Source organism: Taudactylus pleione, unplaced genomic scaffold (genome assembly GCF_031769625.1).
Source record: "Taudactylus pleione unplaced genomic scaffold, aTauple2 ptg000102l, whole genome shotgun sequence".
Taxonomy (NCBI): Eukaryota; Metazoa; Chordata; class Amphibia; order Anura; family Myobatrachidae; genus Taudactylus; species Taudactylus pleione.
In genome coordinates this window covers 4,162,962-4,178,749 of record NW_028284504.1, presented here as the reverse complement: position 1 = coordinate 4,178,749, position 15,788 = coordinate 4,162,962, and the positions used below count along the sequence as shown (strand labels likewise).

Genomic DNA, 15,788 nt, shown 5'->3' with positions numbered 1-15,788 from the left:
GTATTTGAGGTAAAATCCCCGAAAACACCCGTTTTCTGGGGTTTACCTCAAATACTAAGTATCCACCAGATGTATTAAGGAGGGACCACAGCAGGTATCTCCGACACCTGCTGTGATCCCTCCATTGCCACTGGCAGCCGCCTCCCACATAGGTTTCTATGGGGGATGCGATGCTGCCAAATTTACCAATATCCGGAATGCAATGCATTCCAGATATTGGACCCCGCAGCTAACGCCATCCAAAGATGACATTAGCCACTGTAGCCTATGGGCTACACTGCGCACTATTAGCCGGCAGAGGGATCCGCCGGGACCCTCCCCGGCTATGGCGGATGTGCATGTGCAGTACACGGGACTGCACATGCACACCACCCCCTGCACTGGCCGGCCGTGCCCGGGAAACATTGCAGGGATGGGCTCCTTTCGGAGAGATCGCCTTTTGCAATGCAATTAGGGGCGTTACTGGCATGCCCTGATCGCATTGCAAAAGCGATCCTTGATAAATGGGCCCCTATGAGAGGTAAAGAGAATCTATATGGAAGTTTTAGCAGACTTGTAACTATTGTGAGTCCACAATAAAAAATGACAGCAAAGCTGTTTCTATAAAGGTGCGTATCCACTAGCAGATAGTGGAACGACAGTACGATAAGAACACTGTAATCGTACAGTTGTTCCTCTTCCCCTGGAGTACCTACACTGAACGATATGTCGTTCAGTGTAGGCACCCTTCCTCATCCCTGAACATGGTCAATCTGTCGTTATCGGCAGATTGACCAGCATGTTCAGGCGATGATTGATGCCGAAAACAACCAGCAGGAACGCGCATCGCTGGTCGTTTTTGACATTTTCATGCCCGAATCATGCACAATTAATGAGCGATTGATCAATTACGATGTCGTAATCTTTCACTCGCTCTGTTTAATCGCCTAGTGGATTCGCGGCATAACAGTGAAGATTAAATCAAACCACAAAACTAGACTATAGACAGGCAGGCATCTCTCTTTAGATGTTGAAAAAAATTACAGATAAATTAGTTCCATGTATCTAAAATGAGTAATGGGGTTATCCATGTAATCAGTACTCCTGGCCTTGGCAGCATCCCTTGTTACATCCATCAAGTGGCTTATGAACTGAATCTATGATAATATAAATCTTTTTAGTAAAGGAAAGGTAAAGCAGTAGTCAAGTCATCTATTGATAAGGAAGCTCATGCAACTTATCACTCGAAAGGCATAGACACTGGTTTCCTATCATGGGCTGACCCTTTTCAAGGCTTAGGACAAAATACCACTCCATACTGTAGAATTTGTCTAATCTGCATTCCTGAAAATTACTCTAGGGATAAATACATCAGGACTCACCAATTAGACACACAGGGAAATAACCATCCACATATATATATATATATATCATAAACTTGGTCTCAAACAAGCCAGCATATCCAACTGCTTATTTAAATCTTGTTTTCCTGGTATGTACTTTCAACCAGTCATTCCTCTGCATTGATACATAGACCCAGTCAAGCCATTGTATCATTAGAATATTACTAGAACAAGTCCATCTTTTTTATTATCAACTATGCTCCTGACTTGTATCTAACATTCCAGATTCTTCAAATCTATATATCTGTCTCCTTCTCTTCATTTCCATATATATCCATCGCTACATATACCATTCATTTCTCCTTTTAATATATTTTCCATTACTGTACACATTTCCTTTCTCTGTCTCTACATATGTCACCCTCATCTCTTCTACCTATGTATCCGTCCTAATCTATGTTTTCCATCTCTTCTTATTATATATATGCCCTTATCTCTTTTCTCCATCATCCCATTATGAAATACTTTCATTTTAGTCAATACTGGCAACCCGCCCCGGCTTTGCACAGGAGCAATTTTGAATTTACGGCAATAGTCTTTTTAAACCGAGGTATAAGATTGCTTTGTAGACAACATTAGTCATTTTTTCCTCCTGATGTTAACACGAAAATATTTCATTTTGATGTGACACGTAAAAAGGGCCACGTAAAGTTGTCCATGAGCAAAACAGTCTCCACTTAGGTCAACTCCAGCCCTGTTAAGTGTCTGTCCCTGTGCGTTATTTGTTGTCATGCCAAAGCAGGCTCTTACCGGGAATTGGACTCGTTTGAAATTAAAGAATCGTTTTTCACATAAATGAAACAGGCAGTTAAAAAAAAGTGAAAAACGGAAATTTTGTATCAGTAAACAGGGCTTACATCAATTTTTCTGGAGTAACCGGATAATATGCATCAATCTCTACATGGTATAAAATAAAGTCCATTGTTGTAATATATCTTTAACGGTTTAGACAGTGTAAGTTAAAAAAGCGCTCAGACGTCCATTTTGTCATTGACCTGCTTCACTAAAATTGTCACTGCTTGGCTCCCTTTTGTCACATTAATGTTTCATACACCTAAACCTTCCTCGACAAATGATCTATAGAATAGTGAAAACTGCATCAAAATCCGTCCAGTGGTTCTCGAGATTATCCCAAACAAAAAGACAGACGCCTACCTGGGACGTTATCTTATACTATGTATAGATATAAAAGTCATCTGATGATGGTGTTGGTTCCCACAGGCAAACTCGGAAAACTAAAAGCATTCTGAGTTTGCTGAATACTAGACAGCGCCATCAGGCCCCTAATAAAGCATGGAGAAACTGGCATTTTCGCATGTGTAACATGCCCATGTAGGAAAATGGGGAAGCAGTCGGGAAGCTGACGGACGTAATCTCGACCACCGGCTTCCGACTGTCTAGTCCCAGCAAGGGGTTAAATGACAGGCGTCGAAATTCTGACGCCTGTCATTAGACCTAAGCCAGGAGTCCGACACCCAGCTTACCGATCGAAGGTAAGCCGGGCGCCGGACGCGGACAGCCGCAGTGTGGGGGGGGGAGGGTTAGGTTTAGGGCTCCCAGAGGGGATTTAGGGTTAGGCACCCTCTCGGGAGGTTAGGGTTAGGCTAGAGGAAGGGGGGGTTAGGGTTAGGCACCTCCGAGGGGAGGTTAGGGTTAGGCACCCCCCCAGGGGACTTAGGTTTAGGCAGCGGGGAATGGGGGGTTAGGTTTAGGCACTTAGAGGGGGGATTAGGGTTAGGCACTTGGGGGGGAGGTTAGGGTTAGGCACCCCTAAGGGAGGGTTTGGGGGTAGAATAGGGTTAGCAAATACTTACCTTGGACGATCTGGATTTTCGCCCCTGCCGGGCAGCCGCTATCGGGATTTGAACCGCCGCCCAAGTAAATGATACTGAATCCGGGAAAATGAACAGGCCACTACAACTGTATGAATTCTGTCATATCTCCTGCCTTTCCCCCTATATAGCGTGTCCCCATTTTTCATTACAAATCAACATGTTCCATATTAATCTGTCTAACCTAGAGGTGGGCCATAATCAGCCCCCCAGCTGTTGTAGAACTACACATCCCAGCATGCTCTGCCACAGTTTTGCTATTTGGCCAAGCCAAAACTGTTGCATGGCATGCTGGGACTTGTAGTTCAACAACAGCTGGCGGGCTGCTTATTGCTCACCGCCCTATGTACCTTATACTCACTGATTTACACCTTTATATATCCTGCCTACACTTCCTCTCTCCAGGCATATGTACAGTCAGGTGCATAAATATTGGGACATTGACAGAATTTTCATATTTTGGCCTCTATTCACCACCACAATGGCTTTGAAATGAAACAAACAAGATGTGCTTTAACTGTAGACTTTCAGATTTAATTTGAGATTAATTACATCCAAATCAGTTGAACGGTGTAGGAATTACAATGGTCTCTATATGTGACCCCCACTTTTTAAGGGGCCAAAAGTAATGGGACAAACTAAACAATCCTAAATCTAACTTTCACTTTTTAATACTTTGTTGCAAATCCTTTGCAGGCAATTACAGCCTGAAGTCTGGAATGCATAGACATCACCAGACGCTGGGTTTCATCCCTGGTGATGCTCTGCCAGGCCTCTACTGCAAATGTCTTCAGTTCCTGCTTGTTCTTGGGGCATTTTCCCTTCAGTTTTGTCTTCATCAAGTGAAATGCATGCTCAATCGGATTCAGGTCAGGGGATTGACTTGGCCATTGCATAACATTCCACTTTTTAGCCTAAAAAAACTCTTTGGTTGCTTTTGCAGTATACTTCGGGTCATTGTCCATCTGCACTGTGAAGCACCGTCCAACGAGTTCTGAAGCATTTGACTGAATATGAGCATATAATATTGCCCGAAACACTTCAGAATTCATTCTGCTGCTTTTGTCAGCAGTCACATCATCAATAAATACAAGGGAACCAGTTCCATTGGCAGCCATACATGCCCATGCCTTGACACTAACACCACCATGCTTCACTGATGAGGTGGTATGTTTTTGGATTATGAGCAGTTTCTTTCCTTCTCCATACTCTTCTCTTCCCATCACTCTGGTACAAGTTGATCTTTGTCTCATCTGTCCATAGGATGTTGTTCCAGAACTTTAATGGCTTTTTTAGATGTTGTTTGGCAAACTCTAATCTGGTCTTCCTGTTTTTGTGGCTCAGCAATCGTTTACATCTTGTGAACCCTCTATATTCACTCTTGTGAAGTCTGCTCTTCATTGTTGACTTTGACACATAAACACCTTCCTCCTGGAGAGTGTTCTTGATTTGGCCAATGTTGTGAAGGGGTTTTTGTTCACCAGGGAAATAATTCTTCTGTCATCCACTACAGTTGTTTCCGTGGCCTTCCGGGTCTTTTGGTGTTGCTGAGCTCTCCGGTACTTTCTTTCTTTTTAAGAATGTTCCAAACAGTTAATTTGGCCACACCTAATGTTTTTGCTATTTCTCTGATGGGTTTGTTTTGATTTTTCAGCCTAATGATGGCTTGCTTCACTGATAGTGACAGCTCTTTGGATCTCATACTGAGAGGCTACAGCAACTGATTCCAAATGCAAATGTCACACCTAGAGTCAACTCCACACCTTTTACCTGCTTAATTGATAATGAAATAATGAGGGAATAGCCCACACCTGTCCATGAAATAGCTTTTGAGTTGATAGTCCCATTACTTTTGGCCCCTTAAAAAGTGGGAGGCACATATAGAAACCGTTGTAATTCCTACACCGTTCACCTGATTTGGATGTAATTACCCTCAAATTAAATCTAAAAGTCTGCAGCTAAAGCACATCTTGTTTGTTTCATTTCAAAGCCATTGTGGTGGTGAATAGAGGCCAAAATATGAAAATTCTGTAAATGTCCCAATATTTATGCACCTGACTGTATATGTCCTCATCTGCACTTTGCAACTAGAGAAATCCCAGCCTAGAAATCTTCTCCTTAGGACTATACCAGTCGCATCCATGTCTTCCCTGTACAACTGTGTCAATCCCATTTTATTTTCTCTACTTCTTATGTATTCCTCACCATCTCCTCTACAATTATTTAGATTCTCTATCCTATCTCCTCTTATGCCTCTAACTCTTATTTTCTTTCCAAAACTCTACTTATCTTGCAATCATCTCCCTTTTTCCATTCTACATATGCTCCCTCTTTCCATCCCTATATATGCTGCACTGATATCCTCTCTCCAACCTTATATATTCTGCCATCATTTCCCCTCCATTTTATCTCCTATCCTCATCTCCTACCTACATCATATATGTCATTATCGCCTCTTTCCAACTCCCATTATATTTAATCGTCATCTTTTCAACATCACCCTAAATATACTCGTTTTTTTTATGACAATCTGTATGTCCTTTTCAATTTCCTGTTATAAATCTTCTTCCTTGTTTTTTTTCCTTATCTCCCCTTACATTGTTCTTGCTTTCATTCTACTTCTTCCTCTCTCTGTCCCATCTCCCCCCAACACAGGTGTTGAAAGGATTTCCAGAGTGCCTCCAAGCAGATATATGTCTCCATCTCAATCGAACATTGCTACAGAACTGCAAAGCTTTCCGAGGAGCTACCAAAGGATGTTTGCGGGCACTGGCCATGAAATTTAAGACCACCCATGCACCACCAGGGGACACTTTGGTTCACTACGGAGATGTGCTAACCACCTTATACTTTATTTCCCGTGGGTCAATCGAGATACTCAGAGATGACATTGTGGTGGCTATTTTGGGTAATAATGTGATTTTTGTCTGCTTTTTGATAGGAATGTGATTAAAACTAATTCACCACATAATAAGTGGCATCTCTCCTTTAAAGATGTGTATTGAAAATTGAACAAGCTTTGTTTTCATTGCAGATGTTTATCTCCCCACCCATTAAGAGGACATGAGTGAATATATTTTTAATAATCTTATTTGTTCTTTAACAGGGAAAAATGACATTTTTGGAGAGCCTATCAGTCTGTATGCTCGTCCTGGAAAGTCAAATGCAGATGTGAGAGCTCTGACTTACTGTGATCTTCATAAGATCCAAAGAGAAGACTTGCTGGAGGTTCTGGATATGTACCCAACCTTCTCGGACTGTTTCTGGAGCAACCTGGAGATTACCTTCAACCTGAGAGATGTAAGGACAACAATGGTGAAAAGCGTGTATTTTCCTGATGTCAGCTTTTGGATTTTGGTAAAAGAGAGGCTATTCTGCAAGTGTTTGTTTATGTGGATAAAGTCATACAGAAGACCAGTGAATTAGGCCACATAGGAGATGAGTAAGGCATAATAGACATTGTAAATCAAGCTTGAGTTCTTTTTCTTTAAAAAAAAAGACAGTTAGTAACAAATATTGAGTTTCATGAGAACAGTATTCCAGAAATAAGCAAACGTATTCCCACTGCTTTTTATTATCCATAACCTGCTGCCCCTCTTACCCTTATCAGGCAGACAGTATTCCCCGCTCTCCTATGAGTGAAGACTATAACTGCAGCTATCGTCGCACACGTAGGTGTAAACAATCAGGAAGGCACCGGAAGAAGCACGGTAAGAATAAAGTGTGCCGTCTCCACCATTGTATAACACAGAGAATACACGCAATATAATCTATTGAATAATTTATACACAAACTGTAAATGTTTAGAAATATCTCATTTACATACAGCTCCTCCATCTCTCCCAGATGGCCTCGATGATGTCAATTCTGACGCTGAACAGTATCACACATATTCCGAACTGACCAACCTTCAGCCACCACTGAGCAGGGAACAGTGGGACGAGATGGCGAGTAGCACAACTCCCTGCTCCCATTCCAGTGATGATGAAACCAAACCATTAAACTCAGGACGCATAGACAGGCTGGCCCCCACAGACAAACAAGAGTTCATTCCAGCTGTGGTGAACTTAGTGACGGCCAACATTAGCAGCCGTGAGGGTGGAAGGAAAGTGTTGGAGACGGTGGAAACTTATTCAGGTGATTGCTGTGTGACAAACTAGAGTACATCCAAATTACTATAATAGGAATACCACTCCTGTTATAGTTCTATAGACTAGTCCGGAGTTTTGTTTGGTTTTTTAAATGGAGGGAAAGGTCCTGCACTGAAGGCCCACGAACCAGTATGTAATTATTATTGTAGAATTAGCCTAACTATAACACATTCTCTTTTGTGTTTTTTTTCTGTCTTTTCTATATTTGATACTTCCCTTCCCTTTCTCATAACAGTTTTCTATATTACTGTTTTTTATCAGCTTCTCCTATTGAGGTACCTAACTTATTCAGTTTCTGGGGTGACCGCCGTCAATCTGCTTGTCCAGAAACCCACCAACACATTTCAATGGTGCATAACTCCTTCGACCCCCCACTCAGCCCTGATGACCAGCCAGGAGAGGTGGAATCGAGACTGGAGCTACTCCAGGTTCAGTTAGACAGGTGGGAATAAACATCTAGATAGCAAACAATAATTACTTTATACTAGAGATATTTTCAAGTCACTCATCTCAAAGTTTTAAGATTGTTTTCAATGTTTTCTCCCAGGCTGGAGTCTAGAATGTCTTCAGATATCAATATAATCCTGCAGTTGTTGCAGAGACAGCTTTCCCAGATACCCCCTGCATATAGTCCCATCTCTCCAAGTTCCCACACCCTAGGACTCTATCACTCAGCATCCAAGAGCCCGGAGCCCGTACAAAGCAACACATCTCTTCCAACAGACTCCCCCATCTCTCCGCTCCAGGTAAGTGGACATTTCAGGGAGTACATAATCCATTTATTTTGCATTGCCCACACAAAGTAGAATTGATGAAGCTGTTTACCATCATTAATTTCGTTGACACTTTAATACTCACGCCTTCAGCTTCACAACACCAACACTCTGGAGCTTACTGTCAACGACTTGGAGAAGACCATTTTTAATGATGACCACAAACACTTATCACAATATTTATAATTGACATTAGTCAGCTAGTCCAATAATGCAGCATGCTGGTCCTGTGAACCAACCATGAAGCCTGAAAAAAATAGAATTGAACGCTACACGTATCAGGTATTAAGGTAAATGCGCACAGTGGGCCTGAATCAGAGGTGCACGATCTTGCATCCACAACTGCAGTGCGACTGCGTCTTTATGTTAATGTCACGGTAGATGGACTTCATACAGAGATGCCCACAGGCTGCAGCTATTAATCTGGGACTGTGCGTATTTAGACATACCATCAGCTGCACCACAGAACATTGCCCTATGGAGGCGCAGATTATCCATCTGAATATGGCCATCAGTGTCAGTGCAACTGTGGCAAAAGGTGCAGTTGCTGACCGCCGCACGCTCGCATCTGGTTAGCAGCCCCCGCTATAACCTAGAAACACCCACTGAAATCGCCTGTGTTTTGTGACTCGGATGCATTTGCAGACTGAAAAAATTGGCTACTTGCATGTGGCATTGACGCTGCGTCCACCTCTGAATCAGGCCCAGTCTGTGTGTCGATTAAGGCCACTATGTGTGTGAGTACATTGCACTGTATTCTGTGTCCAACACTTGCTCTTGCAGCAGCACCATACTGTGTATCAGTTTAGACATATTTACACAGAGCGATTGACAGTCAGGCACCGTTTAATGGTGCTTTGGTATAGTGTAGGAATGTATGATGCATCAATTGCAATCAACTGGTCGATGCTTGGCTGTTCACCCCCATCCAGGGTTACTCCGAACAAGTGTCCGTGTGCTGCCTAATACTGGATGGGTGGTATCCAGGTATAGTACAGCAGAGCGGGCATCAGCGCCGGTGACACACTGACAGTGACATCACTGACACTGCAACCCATCCCTCTCTTCTGCTCCAGCCCGCCAGCGGCAGCTTCCTTCCGGCTGCGGGTGTGAGTTGTGACTGGAGTGTCAATCATGTGGATGGGGCCTGCTGGTGGTTGGTGAAGGTAAGTATGACTTGAGTGGGGCTCTGAGGCTGGTATATCATGGGAGGGCTCTGAAGTTGGCATATCAAGGGGGGCTCTGAGGCTGAAATATCATAGGAGGGCTCTGAAGTTGGCATATCAAGGGGGCTCTGTGGCTGGTATATTAAGGGGGCTCTGAGGATGGCATTTTAAGGTGGCAGGACGGGATCTGCGGCTGTCATATAAAAGGGACAGGACCGGGAGCTCTGAGGCTGGCACGTAAAGTGGCATGTCACGGGGCTTTTATTGGCATATATGTGACATATAAGAGCACTATGTGGAATTATTCTGTAACATATGGGGGCACTATGTGGCACTTCTGTGACATATGGAGCGCTATGAGGTATTTTTTATGTAACAACTAAATATTTGACAATTTTTGACAAATGTTCAGCTGAACACACTTTTGTTTCAAATTATAAATGGTGGCGGGAAGGTGTGGAAGATCATAGTTAGTTTTGACACGTGAATGTAAATCACAACCATTTGGAAGTTGGATGTGCCTGGTATAGTGCATCTAGCTAACAGACTATTATCATGCAGCAGTAGACATAAAGGGGTAGGCAGCAGTATTTCATAGTAGTAGCCTAATGAATTTTGAAAGGTAATGGGTGAAGTGCTTTGACAAAGCTTTCACCATAGCTAAAATTAGATAGTCATTTACAGTAGATCACTGATATTCCAGTTGAAACCACAATGTCCAACAGTAGACTGGATAGGCTGCAGCCTAGTACTCCAGGACTTGAGGGATGCCACATAGTTGGCAGCCGGGAATAAGATGAAGACCTAATTCATAGGCAAACGCAGGGGGGGTTTCCATCTGCCTGGAAACCCTCCTCCCCAGCCCACACCATGACCACAATAGAAATAGTAATAGAATAGAATTTTACTAGAGCTGCATGTTCTTTTCAGTATCACAAATGAAATAATTAGCACCACCTGAGAATCTTCTAACATGTATAAGCCAGTAATAAATAACCTGTGCACCAAATAGGATATCTGGAAAACATTCACTGTTAGGGATGTGCTGCTATTGAGCCCAATATGTACATATTTGTCCAGGACAGTGCTAGGTTCTTCTGCTGCTCCCCCAGGCTGCCGGACTAGCTCCAATGCCCTGGAATGGTGCCCACATCTGAAAAAAAACATTCTGCTCAGAAAGGATGGACCTACTGCCGTATCTAATGGCATAGTGTGATCGCTGGTTCTATATATGCTGGAATTATGACACACAATACACTTTGTATGATCCATATTAAAGCTGGTTAAGTGCTAATTCTACCCTCTTCATGGTCTGGCCACACTCACTCTAAAATCAGGCATTTGGAAACCCCCCTCTAGAAATCCTACGTTTGCCACAGTAATTCTTTCCATGTTGGTGGCTACCACAGCTTAATTAAAGAAGCTTGTTAGTTATCCAGCCGTCTTAAGTTGGTGTTGAGGGGGAGTTTTTAAAGAGACCACCAGATTGTTGTGCCTATGTGACAATGTACTAAAATCTTTACTATATGTACATTGTGCTACAACACCATCTGGGTAGCCTGAAGAGCTGCATCTGATTATCTATAGAGTCTTCCTCGCATTTCCCAAAAGCCAAAGTTTCCTTTACACTCCACAAACATCATTATATAATTAGATGCCAAGGTCAAACATATCACTTGTACGACATTCGTTACTTACAAATAGCTATTTCCTGCATATGTACTATGCTCTGTGTTTAGCAGTACTGCAGGTGAGCACTGCAAGTGTAATAGCCTAAGGCATCCGGTACTCTTAATCAGGCCCTGACATCCAATATATATGGGATATAGCAGGAATGAACAAAAACAGGAACTATAAAGAGCAACCTAAACCACACAAATAATTACGATTTTTGCAATGAGAGAGGACCATTCCATCTGAGATGCCCGACATTTGTTTTTATAATTTTAGTGTATACTGTAGTGTACTGTAATCACCAAACAGGTGAATATATGTAATATTTGGAGCAGCACAAATTTTTTTGCTGACTCTCTGAATGAACATGTTTATGCAAATCATGTATTGCTTATTTTATAGATGTGTTTTTTACCACAAATTTGTATTGCCATTATTACTTTTCCTGTTTCTCTTGCAGAGCCCAGGACTGACCGACTACAATGACTTAGAACCACTTCACTTTAAGCCCAATGTTATGCATCTCAGCACTAGCTCCCAGGAACCTGTTGGCCTGATCCCTGGACCTGGACACCCTCTGTTCCAAATTGGCCTTCCACCAGAAACCCCCGCCCAAGCAATCCTTGGAGGCTTCCGCTTCCCTTCTCTCCCAGAGCACCTCGAGTGCCCTTCTCCTCCGGACCTGCAATTTCAAAGACACCTGTCAGACCCAGTTCTCCCGGGAAGTTAGAGCCATAAAGGTGGCTACAAAAGGAGTTTACCTGTTTCCAATGCAGGGTTGAGGAGGGGAAAAAGATGTCTTAGCCTGAGTTTACCCTCCCATTTATGCATAGGATAGATTTCTTGTGGGCCATACTGGAAGAAGAGGCGAGATAGGATTGCACTTCCAGATGTCAGATTAGACTTTTCAATGTGATGATACCACCCTTCCTACATAAAGGGTCTTTGTCCCTTTAAAACTGATATTTCATAAGAATAAACAATATGAGCTCCTCAGACTGACTGACCTATGGAGTGTCTGACAACTGGAGATACTGTAAACTGAATTGTCTGATGACTGAGAAAGAGAGCTGTGCTGCCTCAGTGTTGGAAAAGATACAAAGATGAAGAAATTATTAGTTCTTCCTTCCTGGCACACACTGTATACACAGATCATGTAATGTTATCATTTTCATGGTGTGGGTAATATAATAAGAGAGCAATTAAAGCAAAATGACTGAAGGAGGATCACAGCTGATACAACATTGTCAGGGATTCTAGCACAAAAAAAAAATCAAACTAAAGAAAGGTGCATTGAAGGAATGTATTACTCCAACTCCATCATAGCCTCACAGGGTACATTGCTTTGTAACATATGTAATATCCTCATAGAAAATAACTTTTTAAGTGACTTAACATTACAATATTGCATCCTGTCCTGGAATATATTGTCGCACATGATTCATACAATAAATATTTAAATATTTCACTAGAGGCACACACACTATATATATATATATATATATATATATATATATATATATATATATATATGAAACGTCTAAACTTAACATTTATTTAAATATAAAATGCTTGCTTTTAACAAGGTCCCAGCAGGTAAGCACAAGATATCGAGAATAAGGAGCTAACATGTAAGGGTCCATGTTGCATATAAGCAGGTGGCTCTCTTTGCATGTCTAGACAATGGAAGCTTGGAACTCAGAATTAGCAGAAACCAGTGGGTAATACAAACATTTTAATTCCAACCGATAAAATACAGTCAGGAGAACAAGCAGACTATTATGTGTTTCCAATCATATATAGGGGTCTATTCAGCAATAGTGACGATGTTGCCCAGAATATTATCGAGCAACATCGTCACGATTTTTTATCAATTGTAAATATTTATAGCTGCTATTCAGCATTGATTGAGCAAGGACAGCGGTTGCGGTAACACGCTGTCCCTGTGATATTACAGAAGGCATTGTTTTCGGTTTCTGAAAACAATCCCTTCTGTTACTGCTCCTGCGCATGCTCAGTCATGTGCTTCCGAACAGTCTCTGTCCCTGCTTTGCGGTGACCACGGATGGGTAAGAACATCTCCAGCCTGTCCAAAGTGATTCACATGTGTATACAGGCTTTATATTAGCCTGGATACATGCATATTTATGTGCTTTTATATTTAACATTTATATATAACTGTTAAATATAATAGCACATAAATATACATATATACAGGCTAATATAAAGCCTGTGTGCACATGTCAATCAATTTCGGCAAGTTTAACAGGCTCTAGAGTGGCTTACCTGTCCGCGATCACTGCAAACCAGGGACGGTGACTGGGCGGTGTTACACGATGCTGCAGGGACTTATGGAAAAATGTACCTGTCCCTGAAGTTTTCGGGGAATTTACTGGCTTTTCTTCATAGAACGCCATTCTGAGTTGGCGTTATATAAAGAAAATATCTTTCGAGTAATTTAACGCTTTTTGCTTTGCTGAATAGCAAAAAGCGTTAAAGCACTGAAGAGATCAATAACTGATCCCCACAGTGCGGTACTCTGCCAGATGGGAATTCATGGTGAAAATAATTGCGTTATCTTCTCCATTATCCCATTGCTGAATAACGGATTTACATAAAAAATGTGGAAATGATGATTTCTGCATTTTTTTATGTAAAAAAAATCATTGCTGAATAGACCGCATAGTCACTCTATTAGAAGTTTCTGGTAACTTTGAGTGCAAAGCTTTCTTCTTTTTTTTTTTTTTTAAAGAGATTATGTTTTTGTTTGAAAGGTTGTCCACTTTTTATTAGACTAGAAAATTATTGTTTTAAAGGGGTTGTCTACTTGTACAGCTCCTTCCCCATGTACAGTGACAGTACATGAAGGGTCATTGGGATATCCTGATTATCATCAACTCATAATTACCTCTGGACCTAAAATCAGGGAGAAGATGTGAGATTGATAGATAAACAATTTCATGGCCTTTGCACCTCTCCCAGTCCGGTGGCAATTTAAACACCTTCCATCTATAGATATTTATATCCCAATGCAAATTGTGTTTTCCATAGTTACAATATAGACTTATCCAGAAACAGAGGGGTTTCTAGGAGATAGACATCCAGGAATGATACACAGAGAGGTCGTAATAAATTAGGGTAGTCCTAATGTGGACAACCCCGTTAAATACACAGCTTATTGCTAATTGCTATTTACTGCCTCTACCACTTTGGCTCAGCTATGGTTTACTAGTCAAATTATGACGTGACCAGAGAACACATATTTACTAAGTGCAGTACATCATGGTTGAACTACCATAATCCTCACAATTATGTAATTGCGGACTTTGGAGAACAAGTCTGTGGTCTGTCAAAAGGGTGTACAGAACATTTGTTTAATGTGACAAGTATAATACAACTGGAATTTAAATCAGTGATTCGTAACCAGTGTGGCGAATCATGACAAATCTAAATTATGTAAAAGGCATATTGTCACTTTAATATGGTTACCAATGCGGTCTCACAAAATATAATGGTGTTGACAGTCAGAAAACGTGTTGCAAAACCAAAGTGCTTGAGAATCACTGATTTAAAAAGTAGAGGTCATTGTGGGATGATTAGGCTAAATTTACTACCTAGTCCTTACATACCAGAATGTTTGGTTCCTAAAGAGATTGTTATTACACTTAAAGGCTGATGCACAGTTAAATGTACACCCATTTGTGGAATGTGTTATGTGCATTCTTTGGAATCAGTACGCATTTCAGTTGTATATCCACTTGCAATTGAAGAGGCACAAAAGCAATTCTTATGTATGTCAACGGAATTGCGAGCTATGTAGAGTTGGCTGGAAGTATAAACGTTTAAGCAAGACGTATCTTTAGCTTGAAGGATAAAGCTGGCGCAAGTGCGCCCTGATGGTGATGTTAACAACGAATATCAACCAAAAATGTAAGGATAGGGACGGTTTGCTTGTAAAGATGCTTACAACTCTGCATATGGCCAAATATACGAATTTAGTTACAAGCAAGCGGTGAGAGACCAATTATGGCAAACGTTAGCAACTCTGTATACTATAAACTGCTTGCAATAAATAAATGGCAATAAAAGATACATAGATGCAACATATCTAACACATTCAAGAATATCAAATCTATATCCTTAGTTTCTTGAGATACTATCTGAAATGAAGGCTTTACAATACTCTGATAGTTGCAATGTTCAATTAATTAGAAGGTTGAAGTTTGGGAAGTACAGAGACATAACTGCGACAAAACTGTTGGATGACGCTCTGGTGCACATAGGGGATGCAGGTGAAGGTGTATAGAATAAGATACTATGGTATTTGGAAACACCTGCATAGGGCTATCGTTATAGATATCTAGTGTAAGGAGATAGAATGAACATACAACATGTAATTATGCAGTTATCTAATGATGAGTGGACAGAGATGCTACAGCCCATGTTCACTAAACCAGTCTAATATAGAACAACTGTAAAATCACATTCAATGTTTGCTTTATGTTATTCCCAGTCTTCAAATATTTTATTTATTTCACCAGTTTAAGTTGTCTGTAAATGGAGAATATACACTGCACTGCTCATTTTACAGCAATCATATAGCGCCACATGTGCTCATGTGACTGTTATGTATGACTGGAGACAAATGGTAAGCTAACAATGCATATTGCACAGTACAGAGGATTTCACTTCCATCCCAGACACACAAAGCTGATATATATACATATATTAAATTCAAACGGATCCAGCACTCACAGCATATGACCAGCAAAAAGCCAGGTGCCCCAGGTGCCCTCACATACAATCACAG

The 15,788-nt window shown here is 41.4% G+C and overlaps 1 protein-coding gene across 1 annotated transcript in view; it reads left to right on the top strand.

Moving 5' to 3' along the window:
• Positions 1-12,340, top strand: part of KCNH6 (potassium voltage-gated channel subfamily H member 6) — a 290,292-nt gene extending 277,952 nt beyond the window's left edge. Inside the window, exons 8-14 of the mRNA XM_088470748.1 lie at positions 5,870-6,122; positions 6,321-6,514; positions 6,825-6,924; positions 7,061-7,351; positions 7,627-7,807; positions 7,913-8,111; positions 11,439-12,340. Coding sequence (XP_088326874.1) covers positions 5,870-6,122; positions 6,321-6,514; positions 6,825-6,924; positions 7,061-7,351; positions 7,627-7,807; positions 7,913-8,111; positions 11,439-11,708 — 1,488 coding nt within the window. The 3' untranslated portion in view covers positions 11,709-12,340. The remainder of the gene's footprint in view (positions 1-5,869; positions 6,123-6,320; positions 6,515-6,824; positions 6,925-7,060; positions 7,352-7,626; positions 7,808-7,912; positions 8,112-11,438) is intronic.
• Positions 12,341-15,788: the final 3,448 nt, after the last annotated feature.